The sequence below is a fragment of the Medicago sativa genome, chromosome 4, assembly GCF_051527215.1.
Source record: "Medicago sativa cultivar Bolivia chromosome 4, Bolivia_mono, whole genome shotgun sequence".
NCBI lineage: Eukaryota > Viridiplantae > Streptophyta > Magnoliopsida > Fabales > Fabaceae > Medicago > Medicago sativa.
Window position 1 is genome coordinate 83259982 of NC_140752.1, and position 14241 is coordinate 83274222.

Sequence of the window (14241 nt, forward strand, 5' to 3'; positions counted from 1 at the left end):
ATTAAAGCCTAACTACAAATCAATGTTCAACTATAAACACAAGCAAAAGATAGAACAACAAAGGAGAAATAGAGAGATAAAACACACGAAAATTTGTTACCTCCTATGCGAGATAGAGCAGCTCTCCGTTTCACTATAATGATGAGTAACTTTACAAAAAAGAGATATCATTTACAAAAAAGAGATATCAAAGGGTTACAAGAATCAGTCTTCAAACATAATTCTACCTAAAGTCTCGAATCTCTTCCTGTGACCAAGAGACTCAATCCTAATAGTGTTTCTCCAAGGTGAATCAATTCCAACCCTAGTGTTTGTTGCCAAGAGAATTCTCTACAAACTCTAGTTTTGATGTTGGCTTCTAAACCCTTGTTTTCTGCTCTCTACTCTCTTATCTTTCATCTAATACAAGGTTTATATTTATAAAAAAATATAACTCATAAATTTGGAATGGATACGTTTCTTTTTTTCTCCTTTAGCACAATATATTTGCATCAAATACTCCTTTTCAAATATATATTTGCATCAAATTGTCAAAAAAAAAAAATATTTGCATCAAATCTTCCTTCATATGATACAAAAATATATTTATATTCTCAGCAACAATCTTCTGGAAGCACAAAATATATTTGAAACAAATCTTTTATATTTTTAGCAACAATATTCTTCATCCATGAAATTTTTAGTCAATTTCAACAATAATACAAGTCATGATACATGACATGAGTTTAACATATTGGTCTCTAAGACTTACACCAACAAATTCCAGAACAAACTTGAAGTATTTATCAATCAAGTTAGTCACTCGATTAATTTAAAAGTATGAGAATCAACAAGCTCATTGACAAACTTGAAGTATTTATCAATCCACTTAGTCTCTCGATTAATTTAAAAGTATAGTCATGTTATACATAACGAAAAAGAATTGTCGCAAATTTATCCTGATAGCAATGAGAAATTTGAGTAAAGTGGATATTAAGGAAGGGTGGAGATATTAATGGAAGTCAATACTTAGTTTTTTTTTTTGAAGGGAAAAAGTCAAGAAAATTGCTGTTGACACATTAGAGAAGGCTGGGACACACATGTAAAATACGTTTTTGCCCCCTCGGCAGTTAACTGCCGAGGAATTTAAAATCCGGCTGCAGTTAACTGCCGAGGATTTCCTCGGTAGTTAACTGCCGAGGATCTTCTGCTACAAGTCTGGCGGAAGCTCTCTCATCTCCATTATTCATCACATCTTCAAAAAATTTTTCTCAAATCTCTCTCACAAATCTCTCTAAAAAATCCAACCAAATCCAACCAAATTTATTCAACAAAATCACAAGTAAGTAATTATAATGCTATTAACTTAAATTTTAGTTGTTATAAATGTTTTTATTTTTTAGTTTTTGAGTAGATTTATTTTATTTTAGTTTTTGAGTAGATTTACATAGTATAATTCATTTTTAGAGTAAAATGTTTGTATGATGTTTATGTTATAGTTTAAAGTTTATTGGTTATATTTTGATTTGGTGTTTTAAATTAATTTTTTATTTTAATTTTTAATTAGATTTACATGTTATAAATCATTTTTAGATTAGATGTTAGTTGATTAATTTTGTTAAAATGTTTGCATGATGATTATGTTATAATTTAAAAATTTTAGGTTATTTTTTAATTTGGTGTTTTATATTTTTTATTTTATTTTAGTAAGACTATATGATTTATTTTAAGAGTAAATATAATTTGAATAATTTTGCTATATTTTACGTTAATTTTTTTTTAGACAATTACATTTTAGGGTTATTTTTATGATTTTTAGAGTCTATGTATAATTTGCACATTAAGTGTTTGATGAAATGTTTGAATGAGTTTTTCATTGATTATTTTAAATTTCTATGTGCGTAGATTTGAAACAATGGCCGGATGGATCGACGTTCATGCAACATTCAACGGAGGAGAACCTCAAAGGTTGAAGGTTCGGTGCCTTGATGTAACGTTAAGAGATCTCAAGGATCAACTGAATGAATTCAACCAAGGAGTCAACCCAAGAGACACAAGAAGGGTGCAAAATGTTCGGTATAAACGTCCAAAGCTCGACGAGGGGAGCGTATCATTCACTTGGGTGGAGTTAAAGAACGACGAAAACGTGACGAGTATGTTTTGGGAGCACACCAAGTTCCAGTGGATCGATATGCGGGTGACGTTGCTGAGATCAACTGAAGATATCATCAACAGCTTGATTCCGCGAGAAGATCGTCATTAGTTAGGGTAAGGTGCATTCAAACTACAACAATTGTCTTACCTCTGAAATGGGGTGATTCAAACTTGCCAAACGGCTAGGACTCAAGCATTTCGCCTCGCGTTCATGTTTTTCCTTTGAAAAGGTTAAATTCTTGTTAGACTGATTTAGATGATGGTATTAAGTGTCAAGGAATGGACCTCATTTCGTTGGCACTTGAATACCATCATCTAAATCAAATCTGACAAAAATTTATTCTTTTCAAAGGAAAGCATGAACGCGAGGCGAAATGCTTGAGTCCTGTTGTTTGGCAAGTTTGAATTTACCCCATTTCAGAGGTAAGACAGTTGTTGTAGTTGGAATGCACATTCCAACTGCAACAATTGTCTTCCTTTGGATGGGGTCATTCAAACTAGTTAAATGGCAGGACACCGGCATTCGTCCGGGAGTGTTTTTGTTCCATTCTAAGTGTTAATTTCTTGTTGGCTTCGTTTAAATGATGGTATCGAAGTGTCAAGGTCTGGACCTCATTCCGTTGGCACTTAGATACTATCATTTTAAACCAAGACCAACAAGAATTTAACATTTGGAATGGAACAAAAGCACTTCTGGACGAATGCTAGAGTCCTGCTGTTTAGCTAGTTTGAATTAAACCCATTCAAAGGTAAGATAATTGTTGTAGTTGGAAGGTACATTTTCGAATGTAATGTAATGATAGTTTATGTAATGTAACGAAACCTCTATCACAATATTTATTCGAATTCATGCTATCGCAATATTTATTGAAATTCACACTATCGCAATATTTATTCGAATTCACGCTATCGCAATATTTATTGGAATTCACTCTATCGCAATATTTCAAATAACATAAAATAATTTCTAAATAATTCCTAACATTTTCTAACACAATTCTATTCTAAACAAAATAAAACAAAACATTCCCTCAAAAAAAAAAAAAAACAAAACCTCGGCACTTAAGTACCGAGGAAAACCTCGGCAGTTAACTACCGTCGGTTTCATTATTTCCTCGGCAGTTAACTGCCGAGTCGTCCTGAAGCCAGAAAATGACAGAACCTGTTGAAGGCAGAACCTGTTACATGTGTTTTTGCACATTGTAAACACATTGTTTGAATGCCAAACCATAAAACCTAATCAAAGAAAATTAGCAACATAATTGAAATTGAAAATATAATACGGAAACGAACAATAGTCATAAAAAAATGTCATCGAAACAAAGTAACAACAAATGTACTGAAAGTACTAACAAAACGGCCAAATGTCATGAAAATAAACACCAAGTCCTAAAAATATATCCTAAACATAAAATACTAGCAGTCCTAATCCTACTGCTGGTCCTGGTCCTGCTGATGCTGCTGCTGCCTCCTCCTCGGTCTCTGGGCTCTCCTCCTGGTAATGATCGGCGCGATCTGCTGCCTAACATCCTGCAAGGCCGCATACAGCTCCTGAGGGGTCATGCTCGTCACCACCTGACCCAAAAACTGATCAGCATGGGCAACAGCGCCGCTAACCATGTCATAGGTGTCAGGGGAGCTTCTCGCCTCGTACCGCTCCCACTGCTCTGCAACGATCTGCTCCACGTTTGGAGGCCTCGGAACATCTCCCGGGAGAAGTGGCAAAATCTGAGGGTGAGACACAACCGTGTACCATCGTACATAGCCCTCTGCCATACGCCATGGTTGCTCTCCTGCCTGCTCACCCCAATTAGCTTCCTTAAGCGTGTGAGTGCGGAAGTCCGTGAAGGCCTGCACAATCTCAGCCGGTGTCAGCGTTGGAACATCCGTCGGAGGTCTAGGTACGGACTGGACGTATCCGTACTGCCTCAATACCCTCTCCGGCAGGTGACGGTACACCCTACGATCGCCGCACATGATCCAGCCAGAATACCAAAATACCTCCTCGAAAGGCTGGAACTCCCTGTGCCCTTCGTACGGCCTCCAGCATACGTCATCAAACGTAATGCGATCAAGCAATGACCGATACGTGGCCCCCTCTCCATGACCCTTCTGAAGAGTCCATCTCGCCGCAACCGGTAAATTTTCAATGTAGTCCGGGTTTGGATCAACAGTGTAAAACTTAGGGAAGTGCGACAAAAACCATGCCTGCATAAACCATACAAATCACATATAAATAAATTAAAGTTAACTAAAAAAATAAAATTTACAATTAACAAAAAAATATAACAAAATATAACAAAATAATAATAGTTAACAAAAAAAATTAAATTTAAATTTAATTTACTTACAGTGAGCAGTGTCACGCTTCCCCCAAGCTGCCTGTCTCCGGGCAAACAGGCCTGAGCTAACTCATCGTACAGGTATGCAAGTGCCATCCCTCCCCATGAATAAGCACGCATCCCCGCGTAGCCGTCCGCCATAGCCGTCAAATAGATCAACTGGATGCGTTTGTTGCTTCTATCCCCAAACAACAAGCATCCAACCAAGTATAGAAGGTAGGACTTCACACAATAAGTCCTAACCCTCTCCAACTCCTCCAGCTCCTCTGGATCCTGTGTATCCGCCAAAAGGTTGGCTCTACCAAGGTGCGTCGTATAAAACTCCCTCAGCTTTGGATAACTAATGTATCCACCATACTCAGTATTGCAGATTTTCTCTGCCTGCGACCTCGACGCACCCAAGTGAGTCATCAGTAGTGCCTCTCCCTCATGTCTCAGCATCTTCTTCCGGTGGCCCAACATCCGCCCTTCAATCGGGACATGCATAAGACATGCGACATCATCCAAAGTCACAGTCATCTCCCCCATAGGCATGTGAAAAGTGCTGGTCTCGGAATGCCACCTCTCGCATAGAGTCATCAGCAAAGCGTGAGGCACAGTGGCGTAGCCCAAGTATACCAAATCATGTAAGCCACTCTGCATAAGCGGATCCCAAAACCATCTCTGATTGGGGTTTGGACGTCCGAGACTCAAAATCTTGGGGCCATGATTAATTGGTTTTACAAAACGCTTCTTGCGGCACTGAAAAAATAGAAAAATAAACATAGTTTAAACAATGTAAACATTTAACTAATAAATATTAAACTTAACAAATGCTAAAATAAAAATAAAGAAAACATATAAAGAAAATCACATATAAAGAAAACATATAAATAAAACATATAAAGAAAACATATAAATAAAACAATTTAAAGAAAATCACATATAAATAAAACATATAAATAAAACATATTTAAAGAAAGTCACATATAAATAAAACATATAAATAAAACATATCAATAAAACATATAAATAAAACATATAATCTAAACATATAAATAAAACAATTTAAATCAAGAAAGGAAAAATAAAGAAAATAATTAAACATAAAGAAAGGAATTAAAAAAAACATATATAAAAGTTAACTAAAAGAAAGAACACATAATTGTTTTTACTTACGTCATCCATATAAAAAAACACATATAAAAACACATATAAAAAAACACATATAAAAAACACGTAATTAAACATAAAGAAAGAACATTTAAAAAAAAAAATACTTACCTCATCCTTATTATACCAAAGCGGCAATGCCACATGATTGGCATAAGAGTGAAGCAAAGATATGTCCTGCGGTCCTCCAGGAAAGGGAGCGTCCGTAGGCAACACCTCCGGGGCAGCCGCCATAGCAATGTCATCATCGTCTGGCTCCCCTGGCATATGCGGCTGTTATGGCTCGTCGTACCCACCATCAGTCACATCATGGTGATCCTGATAGTTCAGGTACTCCACCGCCTGGGTCGGGTCAACCACCTGCGACTCTTCAGGCTGTGCCTGAGAAGCCTCAAAAGGCTGAGAAGTCCCTGAACCATCCCCCCCCCCCCTCCGACCTCTTCCCCTCTTTGGGATATGTGCGTTTCTCCTCTCCTTCTCCTTCCGGTAGCTTTGTGTCTGAGCACGCCTACCACCAATCATCTTAGATGGATCAATGGGCTCCTGATCGGCCATATCTACACAAATTTTTAATAAATTAACATCATTTTCCATAACATAATCAAACACATTAAACACACTAGTCATAACTTAATCATTAACATTAACAACAATCAACATCATTTCCATAACCTAAAATCATTCATACAATCATCATTACAATAAAATCAATAACCTAAACTAATCATTTCTATACACTTACAATAAAATCATTCATACAATCATCATTATGTCCATCATTTCCATCATAACTTAATCATTTCTATACACTTAATCATTCACATCATAACCTAAATACACTAAAAAATCAATATACACTTAATCAAACTATAATTAACATCACTTCTATCATTTCCATAACCTAAACTAACTAAATAATCAAAATAATTTTCATTGAGGCATTTGATCAAACACTTTGTGTGCAAAGTATAAAACATATTCAAATTGTGTTCATTTGCCACCATTCAAAGCCACATTACCATTTAAACAACATAGGCAACATCTACATTCATTTATCAATTCAAAAACTACACATGCAATCATCAAATTGTCTATTTTAATCATCAAATCATCATTAACCTAACCACAAACTACTCTAATTTTTTTAAAAAAATAAACCTAACAAAATAACATTAACATTGCAATGATTAAGGGTACTTACTTGTGATAATGTGGTGATGATTTGCTTGCAATTCGTGAAAATGTGATTTTGGAGAGAATTTGGATGTGTTTGAAACAAAATATTGAAACTGGAAACTGCTTCTGTTCGTTCTGTTTATGTTCAGAAAACCTCGGCAGTTAACTACCGAGGAAATCCTCGGCAGTTAACTGCAGCCGGATTTTAAATTCCTCGGCAGTTAACTGCCGAGGGGGCAAAAACGTATTTTACATGTGTGTCACAGCCTTCTCTAATGTGTGAACAGCAATTTTCAAAAGTCAATACTTAGTTGGTGAGTGGAATACATGCCACATTTATCGTGTTACAATTCACGTTATAGTTTAAGGAATACTCCCTCCGGTCTCAAATGTAAGAAACTTTTCACTTTTTAGGTTCATTCAATGATTGATGTATGTGGTCTATAATATGGACAACATACATCAATTATTGAATGAACCTAAAAAGTGAAAAGTTTCTTACATTTGAGATCGGAGGGAGTACATAGCATTTTTCTTTTTATACACCAAATAGAAGAAAGACATAGTAATCTATTAATTAATAGTTATAGTTATAGTTTAAGGAAAATGCTATGGTGCTTATTAAGCAAGTAAAGTTATACTTATAGTTTAAGGAAAATGCTATGGTGCTTATTAAGCAAGTAAATATAGTAATAAAATATTGAAAGTTGTGTAGTCAATTATTTAAAAATTTCAAAAATGTCTTTTAGATACAAACCTTTTTCTTGTAGGTTCCTTCACTGGCATAATCTTTAGTTTAAAAACTAAATTGAAAATTTATTTTTTTTTTGTTATATTTGTTCCCTCCACATAATCATATTTGAGCACATACCATCTTAAGATTTGAGGTCAAATTCATCCTTATAAAACCGGTTTGTGAACTAATTACTCCTATTTATAAATGCATATTCATGTCATATTTTGTCCGATGTGAGGCTTTTTAACATTCTCAAAGACTAACGTGAACATCTCTAAAGTGAAACATGTTAAATTTCAATCAAACTTTTAGCACAACTATTTTTTTCCGCATATTTGAACTAGTGTGACATTTCATATGTCATAACCTTAACATACATGAAAATGATAATTTAGTCTATGTAAGAGATTATAAATCTCTAACAACATTTATCATATCGTATTTGACTAGATTCTGGTTTAGAGACTTATGTGTCTCAACTTGTTTTTGTCAAAGACTAAAAAATTTAATTTTTCTTTTAGGAACAACCTGTGAAGCTACATGTTAAGATCAATGTGTTTGTGTATCTTGTGAAACTACATGTTAGGGGACCAATGCTAATTTCTTTTTTTAGGACCAATGTGTTTGTATTTTGTGAAGCTATATGTTAACATGACCCAATGTATTATGTACACAAATCACAATCTTTTGATCAATATGTTTCACTCTCATTTGAGTACATCAAAGCTCTTTTATCATATTTATCCTAATACTCAATAGTTTAATACACTTTGGCCCATAACATATGAACTAAATTGAAGTGTTTTCATGAATTTTGTTTTTTGAATAAATCAAAATAAATTATATAACACCGAACAAACATTTTGTTTTTTGAATAAGTCAATATAAATTATATAACACCGAACAAACATTCTCCTTAGTACAAAACCTATCAAAGAAGAATACAAAAGTTATTGTAACAATAATAAAGTTCAAAACATAAGTAAGTAAGAAAGGAGAAACAATAGGGGGCTTAGCCAATGCTCAAACACATAAAAGAGTTAAGCCACCAAGTTTGATAACTACAATCAAATCAAAGGTGACAAATTTTGCCCTAAGCCACCAAAACGAGAGCATCTTGATATCATCTAAAAGCTGGAAAGCTTTTCGTGAAAATTGTTAATTAGTCTCTTAAACTTTCATTTAGTTTTAGTTTAAATAAATTTTGATTCCCACAAATCATTATATTATGGTTGGATGCAACAACCTGCCAACATAAGACATCACATGCAACTTTGGACCAATTTTTCATCACAGTATGAGGTCAATGATTTTACATACATAAGACTTGTTGAGATATTTCTAACACCATTCAAAAAACACCTCAAATCAGATCTTTTGGGAACTAATTAAGTGCACCAAAACATATCCAAAATTTGTTCTAGTTTGCCAATGAAGAACGAAAGGTGTGAAAAACAGAAAAATGAAATTACAAATACAAACAAGTCATATAATAACAAAAAATGAGTGTACGAAGTCTTTGGTCTGTTCCTCTTTTATTTTGTTTGTTTGCAAAGTAAATTCAAAACAATCACGAAACTCTGTGATTAACCCCCCACAGGTCGCGTGTTTGAAAAACAATCACAAAACTAGCATTGTGGTCCCAACTCACAACAAAATCAAACAATATTTGGAGAACAAGCCTGAAAATGACAAGCATCTAACCAGACTGGCAAGGGGTATCTTGACTATCATGTCACGTATCCCTGGTTGAAGAAGACCGTCTTCGTCCATATTTGAGTGAACAGTGAGATAGATAATATCATAGTAAGATATCCGCCTTTAACAAATATTATACTTTGTAGCCTCACAAAATTACTGTGGTTTACGGTAATTTTTCAATCGCATTGGTCGTTCGAACATGCACAACTCATATCGGGTTAACAAAGACATATGTAATACCTATCGGCCCCAAAAGGTCCATTTGGCCCATGAACCCTTCAACCACTTTTCTTTATAATTTAATTCTCATTTTCTCTCTTATGTTTGATGGTCTGAGATTCAACTTGAGAAAATTTGAGAGAATTTTCAATTGAGAGAATCCAAATTCCTTTTCAAGATAGATGTTTGAAGCAACTTTGAAACATAAGCAACATTAGCCACTCATAATTCCAAGTATTAAACCAAACTTGGTTTGTACATATCCACAACCTATAATTTGCGATGTGTAAAATTAAAAATAAAAACGAAAAAGATTGACAGATATATTTTCGTACTAAATGGAAATCACAGCTATAGGGTACACCAAACTTATCACATAGCCATGATACAAGAAAGAGTTAATTAAGGCAAAAAATACAAAATATATACGTATATCACTAAAACACAGCATAAAAAAACTGATGGAAACTTGAGAATATGCCCACATCCGGGTCACACTTGTTTTTCTCCTAGAGCTAACTGAATACAGAGAGAACTGTATTAGTCAGTAGCACATCCCAATCTTGTCTTTATTCCTCTTTGATCAATCATATATTACTTTGACACCGTCCATGAAACTCCACTTATATTACCATTTATATGTCCCTAGTTATCTAAAAGTATATTATTTATATCCATAAAAAATGAAGAACGAGTGGAATGTCTAAAGTGTTGGTATGGGAGTTGTTCTGCCACCAATAGGTAGAAAAGTCCCATTACTCCAGTGTGCTCCTTGCTGCTGCTGTAGTTAGACACTAGAGTTAAAGTTTCACCATCAACTATCTTGACAGAACCTGGTCGAGGATAACAAGTGGACATTCCTACAATGTAGCCTGTCTCATTTCCAGCTTCATTTCCATTTCCGTAACTTGGTATAGAAGAACATATAACTCTGCCATCCTGAAAACATGATCCACATATTTCAGAAAACAGGCCACTACACAATGTTTAACTTATTGATCAAAAGTAGAAATGTTAGAGCAGCAACCCTAATACAAAAGTAAACAGATACAAAAAATGCAAACAGAAAACACTCGAGATTTTATCATGGCGTTCGGCCAATTGTGTCTACTGTCTAGTTTAATATATTACAACTTCTGTTTGAATACTACAGTTTGGTTGACAAGATTACCCCTGATCCATACTCGTGCTAATCAACTCAACAAAAAAAAACAGATAGTCCTCAATTGCCAATAATTCACACCATTAGTGAATTAAAACGTTTGTTACCCTGAATTGAAAACTACGACATGGAAAGACTAAAGGGGGAAAAAGTGCTAGTCTAGAGTCCCTTTTAAGGGGCAGAATCATTATTGGTTAGACCCTTCCATTATTACTTTCTGAATGAAGTAATGCATATAGAAAGTAATAACTAAACTTTACAATTGACCCGGAAGGGATTTGAATTTTGTCCCTTTTAAGTTATTTTGGTGTAGGTTGAAATTGAATCATCTTGGAAAATGTCTCACACTGCCTAGTATTGTAAAGGAAGGGGGAGGCTAAGGTTATATACATGGGCTCTAGTTCTTCGTTACAAAATGCACCGGTCAGAAACACCAAGTTTATATCTGACTATTTTTTTTCTCTTATATTCTGGTTTTAGAGTGTTGTGGGGTGTAAGTTAGATATTGGCTTTGGAGAGGGTGAGTATTGAGCTCGTGAGGTCTTTGAGAGAAGTCTATGAGTTACAACAATGATTGGCATTAGACAATAGCGGGTTTTTTCCCCTCCAGTTTTGGAGTTTTCCATGTTATATTGTTCTTGTGTTCTAAGGGTGTTCTTTAATTTCTCTTTGTTGTTTTTCCTAACAGTTAAAAGGTCTAAGTCTTAGCCCTAGCTAACACCAAGTATTTAACAATGAATGTATGTTGTAACTATTGCAAATTACCTGTCCATATAGAGTTGATCCAATTCCACCTGAATGCTGATGAGCAACAGCATAGATCACATAGCCACCAGTTTGTAGTGGGAGATTTGTCCTCATCACATTAACACAACCATTTCTCTCATTATGATCTCTGCTACAAGATTTAACTTGATATTCAACCTGAAACAAAGAAATCCATCTTGCTCATTAAACACCCAACAAAGTATTAGACCAGTGTTATATTTTACAGTTAAATTAAGACAAACAAACTACGAATATGGATTTGCTAGTCAAGAGACTCTACATTCACGCAATCAGCACATCATCAAACATTAGACTAAGTTCGGACTGTCCTAGATTCCAAGTTTGGTATCTTGGATTTTAAAACAATCAAAATCAGTACATTGACTGCGTGAATGCATGGTATTCACCCAACTACATGAAATCCATTTCCACAAACTACTAGTATCTTGATGAATTCATTTACCTTGCAATCATGATCCGAGTTCAATCCTTTTGAATCATCTGATGGTTTCAAACTATCAGTAACATCGATTATATATATCTTCACAGGCACAATGAAATCATCCCAATCAACCCATTTTACAGTGTATCTTAGGTAGAGACTTCTCTTTGGCCCCTCAAAACCTTCCTTCAATTTACACTGTGTATAATCATAACAACACAACAAACCTCCTTTATAATCTGACCTAATAGACCTTCCATATTCATCGACTGTAACATTATAAAGATCACACTTACATTCAGTGCACCCTAACTTATCCTCTGCGCCGCGCGTATCAATAGCATGAACATTAACCAACCATTTGTCCTCAAACCCTTCTGGAATCTCTTCAGGATTACCTATCTCTATGCCGAAAGGATCCGGAATATCTGTCGCTGTTCCTCGTGTTTCGGATCCAAGGCCAAAGTACTGTGGATTGACATTTTCTTGACATATGCCATTATTCCTCACAAGAACATGATCAGAGCTTTGTAGCATCATGTGGCTATCATTTTCTGTGTGTGTAACATGTTTACTTTGATGATATCTTCCAACAGCCCAATGATGAAGATAAGTTTCATGGAGAGGTATAGGATTACCAGCATCATCAACTACTTCAGCATTGAAACTCTTAAGTGCTATATGCCCTCTTGGAAAATCAATATCATAATAATATCTATTGATAACTGATCCAGGTCCTAGCTCGAATTTAGGGGACAAAAATACAGCTGATTTTATCTTATTTTCAGTTTTCACAAAAGAAGTTGAGCATGGTGTGGCAAACAACAGCACAAGTATTGCTGATGAAAATAGAAAATCTCCATGTACAAACCACATGTTGATCTGTCACAAAAATGTTTACTAGTAATTAATTAATTAATTTAGTGACTGGATAGTAGAGAGTAATTTTGAGGAATTGTAAATTTAGAGGAAAATAAGAAGCAACAGGTAGAAACAGGATTGCGTACCTTAAAAAGAGAGAGGTTGGGCTTTGTTTGACTCGAAATTTAGAGCGTATGGTTATCAAAATAGATTAACTTATATTATATCTATAGATGAAGATGAATGAATGAATGTGTAGAGAGGCAGCCACCGTCCTCGCATGAGAACGTTTTTCACATCCTTTCATTTCACAGCCTATGTGAACAAAAGGAAATCTGAAGTCCGAATTTGCTACCTATTATTCTATTCGGACGGACTCATTCATATTTGCAAAGCTAGGACACTCTCTTTTCAACACTCTCTTCAACATTCATTCTTTTATTGGATAAAATCAATGTATGACCTACCACTTTAAGTGAAACTCATTTCTATTTTTAAAGTGTGAGACCCACCATAATTTAAGCCAATTAAAAAGTGAGTATTGGAGAGACTGTTGAAAAGAGAGTGTTGCAAACACTCCTTTTTTTTTTTTTCTTTGTTGAATTTGTGAGACGCGTGGCTTCCACTCAAATTAAGCACTCCTTCCCTCCAATATTTTAAAAAAATAAATAAATAAACAATATTCATTTAAATTGATAGACTACATTGATATAATACAAAATTGCTAAAAATAAAAAGGATGAATTTGAGAACTAACAAACTCAGATCATTCATATTAAAAACATAAAACGATAAAATACATAGATCAGGGCCGGCCCATAGCCCGTCGAGGTTGGGCGACGACACCGGGCCTCCAATTTTTTGGGGCCCAAAATATTTTTTTTTTTATATGTAAGACACGAAAATAATGGTTATATATATCTAATAAAAGCAAATTATTTCAATCTGTACAGCTTGCTTTAGTGGCATGGCCATTTTTTGTTGAGTGTGAGGTCATGTGTTCAAGACCCACCAAAGTATGATTTATAATTTTTTTTTAAAATGGCTTATTTATTTTTTTTGGGGCCCGGAATTTAATTTTTTTTGCATCCCTTATAAAATTAAACCGGGCCTATGAATTTGTTAAGACGGCCCTGACATAGATTTAAAAATATGACTATGTTAAAGTTTCCGGAATAATCATGCATTTGGATTTGCAATGTTGACGACGACAAAGTTATTAGTTGGATTTGCACTGTATCGAAGCTGATCTGACAATCTGAACTGAACAAACACTTGAACAAGACGAGAAAGACAAACAACGCCAAACAAAGACGACAAACAAAATAACGTCGCACTAAGACGACGAAATCACGAAAGAAAAACCTAAATCGATGTGAAAATCATTTTGTTTAAATAAAAGGGAAGGAGAAAAACGATTTAGAGGGATAGTTTAGGATCAAAAATTGATCCTAAACCACCAATCTTTGATGGATGAAGGAGAAAAAATTAGAGTTTTAGATGACTGACTCCAATATTTTTTATTTTTATGAAAGGTAGGTTGTGCCTT

The 14241-nt window shown here is 34.8% G+C and overlaps 1 protein-coding gene across 2 annotated transcripts; it reads right to left on the reverse strand.

Annotated features, from left to right (window-relative positions):
* Positions 1-9758: 9758 nt before the first annotated feature.
* On the reverse strand, positions 9759-13017 carry LOC146932804 (uncharacterized). 2 transcript variants are annotated; one of them, XM_085704554.1, is made up of 5 exons: positions 12839-13017; positions 11853-12713; positions 11387-11545; positions 10082-10398; positions 9759-10036 (listed from the first exon to the last, which is right to left on the reverse strand). In XM_085704554.1, exons 2-4 carry the CDS (start codon positions 12705-12707, stop codon positions 10105-10107), a joined length of 1308 nt encoding a protein of 435 aa, XP_085560680.1. In that variant the 5' UTR covers positions 12708-12713; positions 12839-13017; the 3' UTR covers positions 9759-10036; positions 10082-10104. The 2 variants fall into 2 exon arrangements, with proteins under 2 accessions (XP_085560680.1, XP_085560679.1); XM_085704553.1 differs by having other exon boundaries at positions 9759-10398.
* Positions 13018-14241: the final 1224 nt, after the last annotated feature.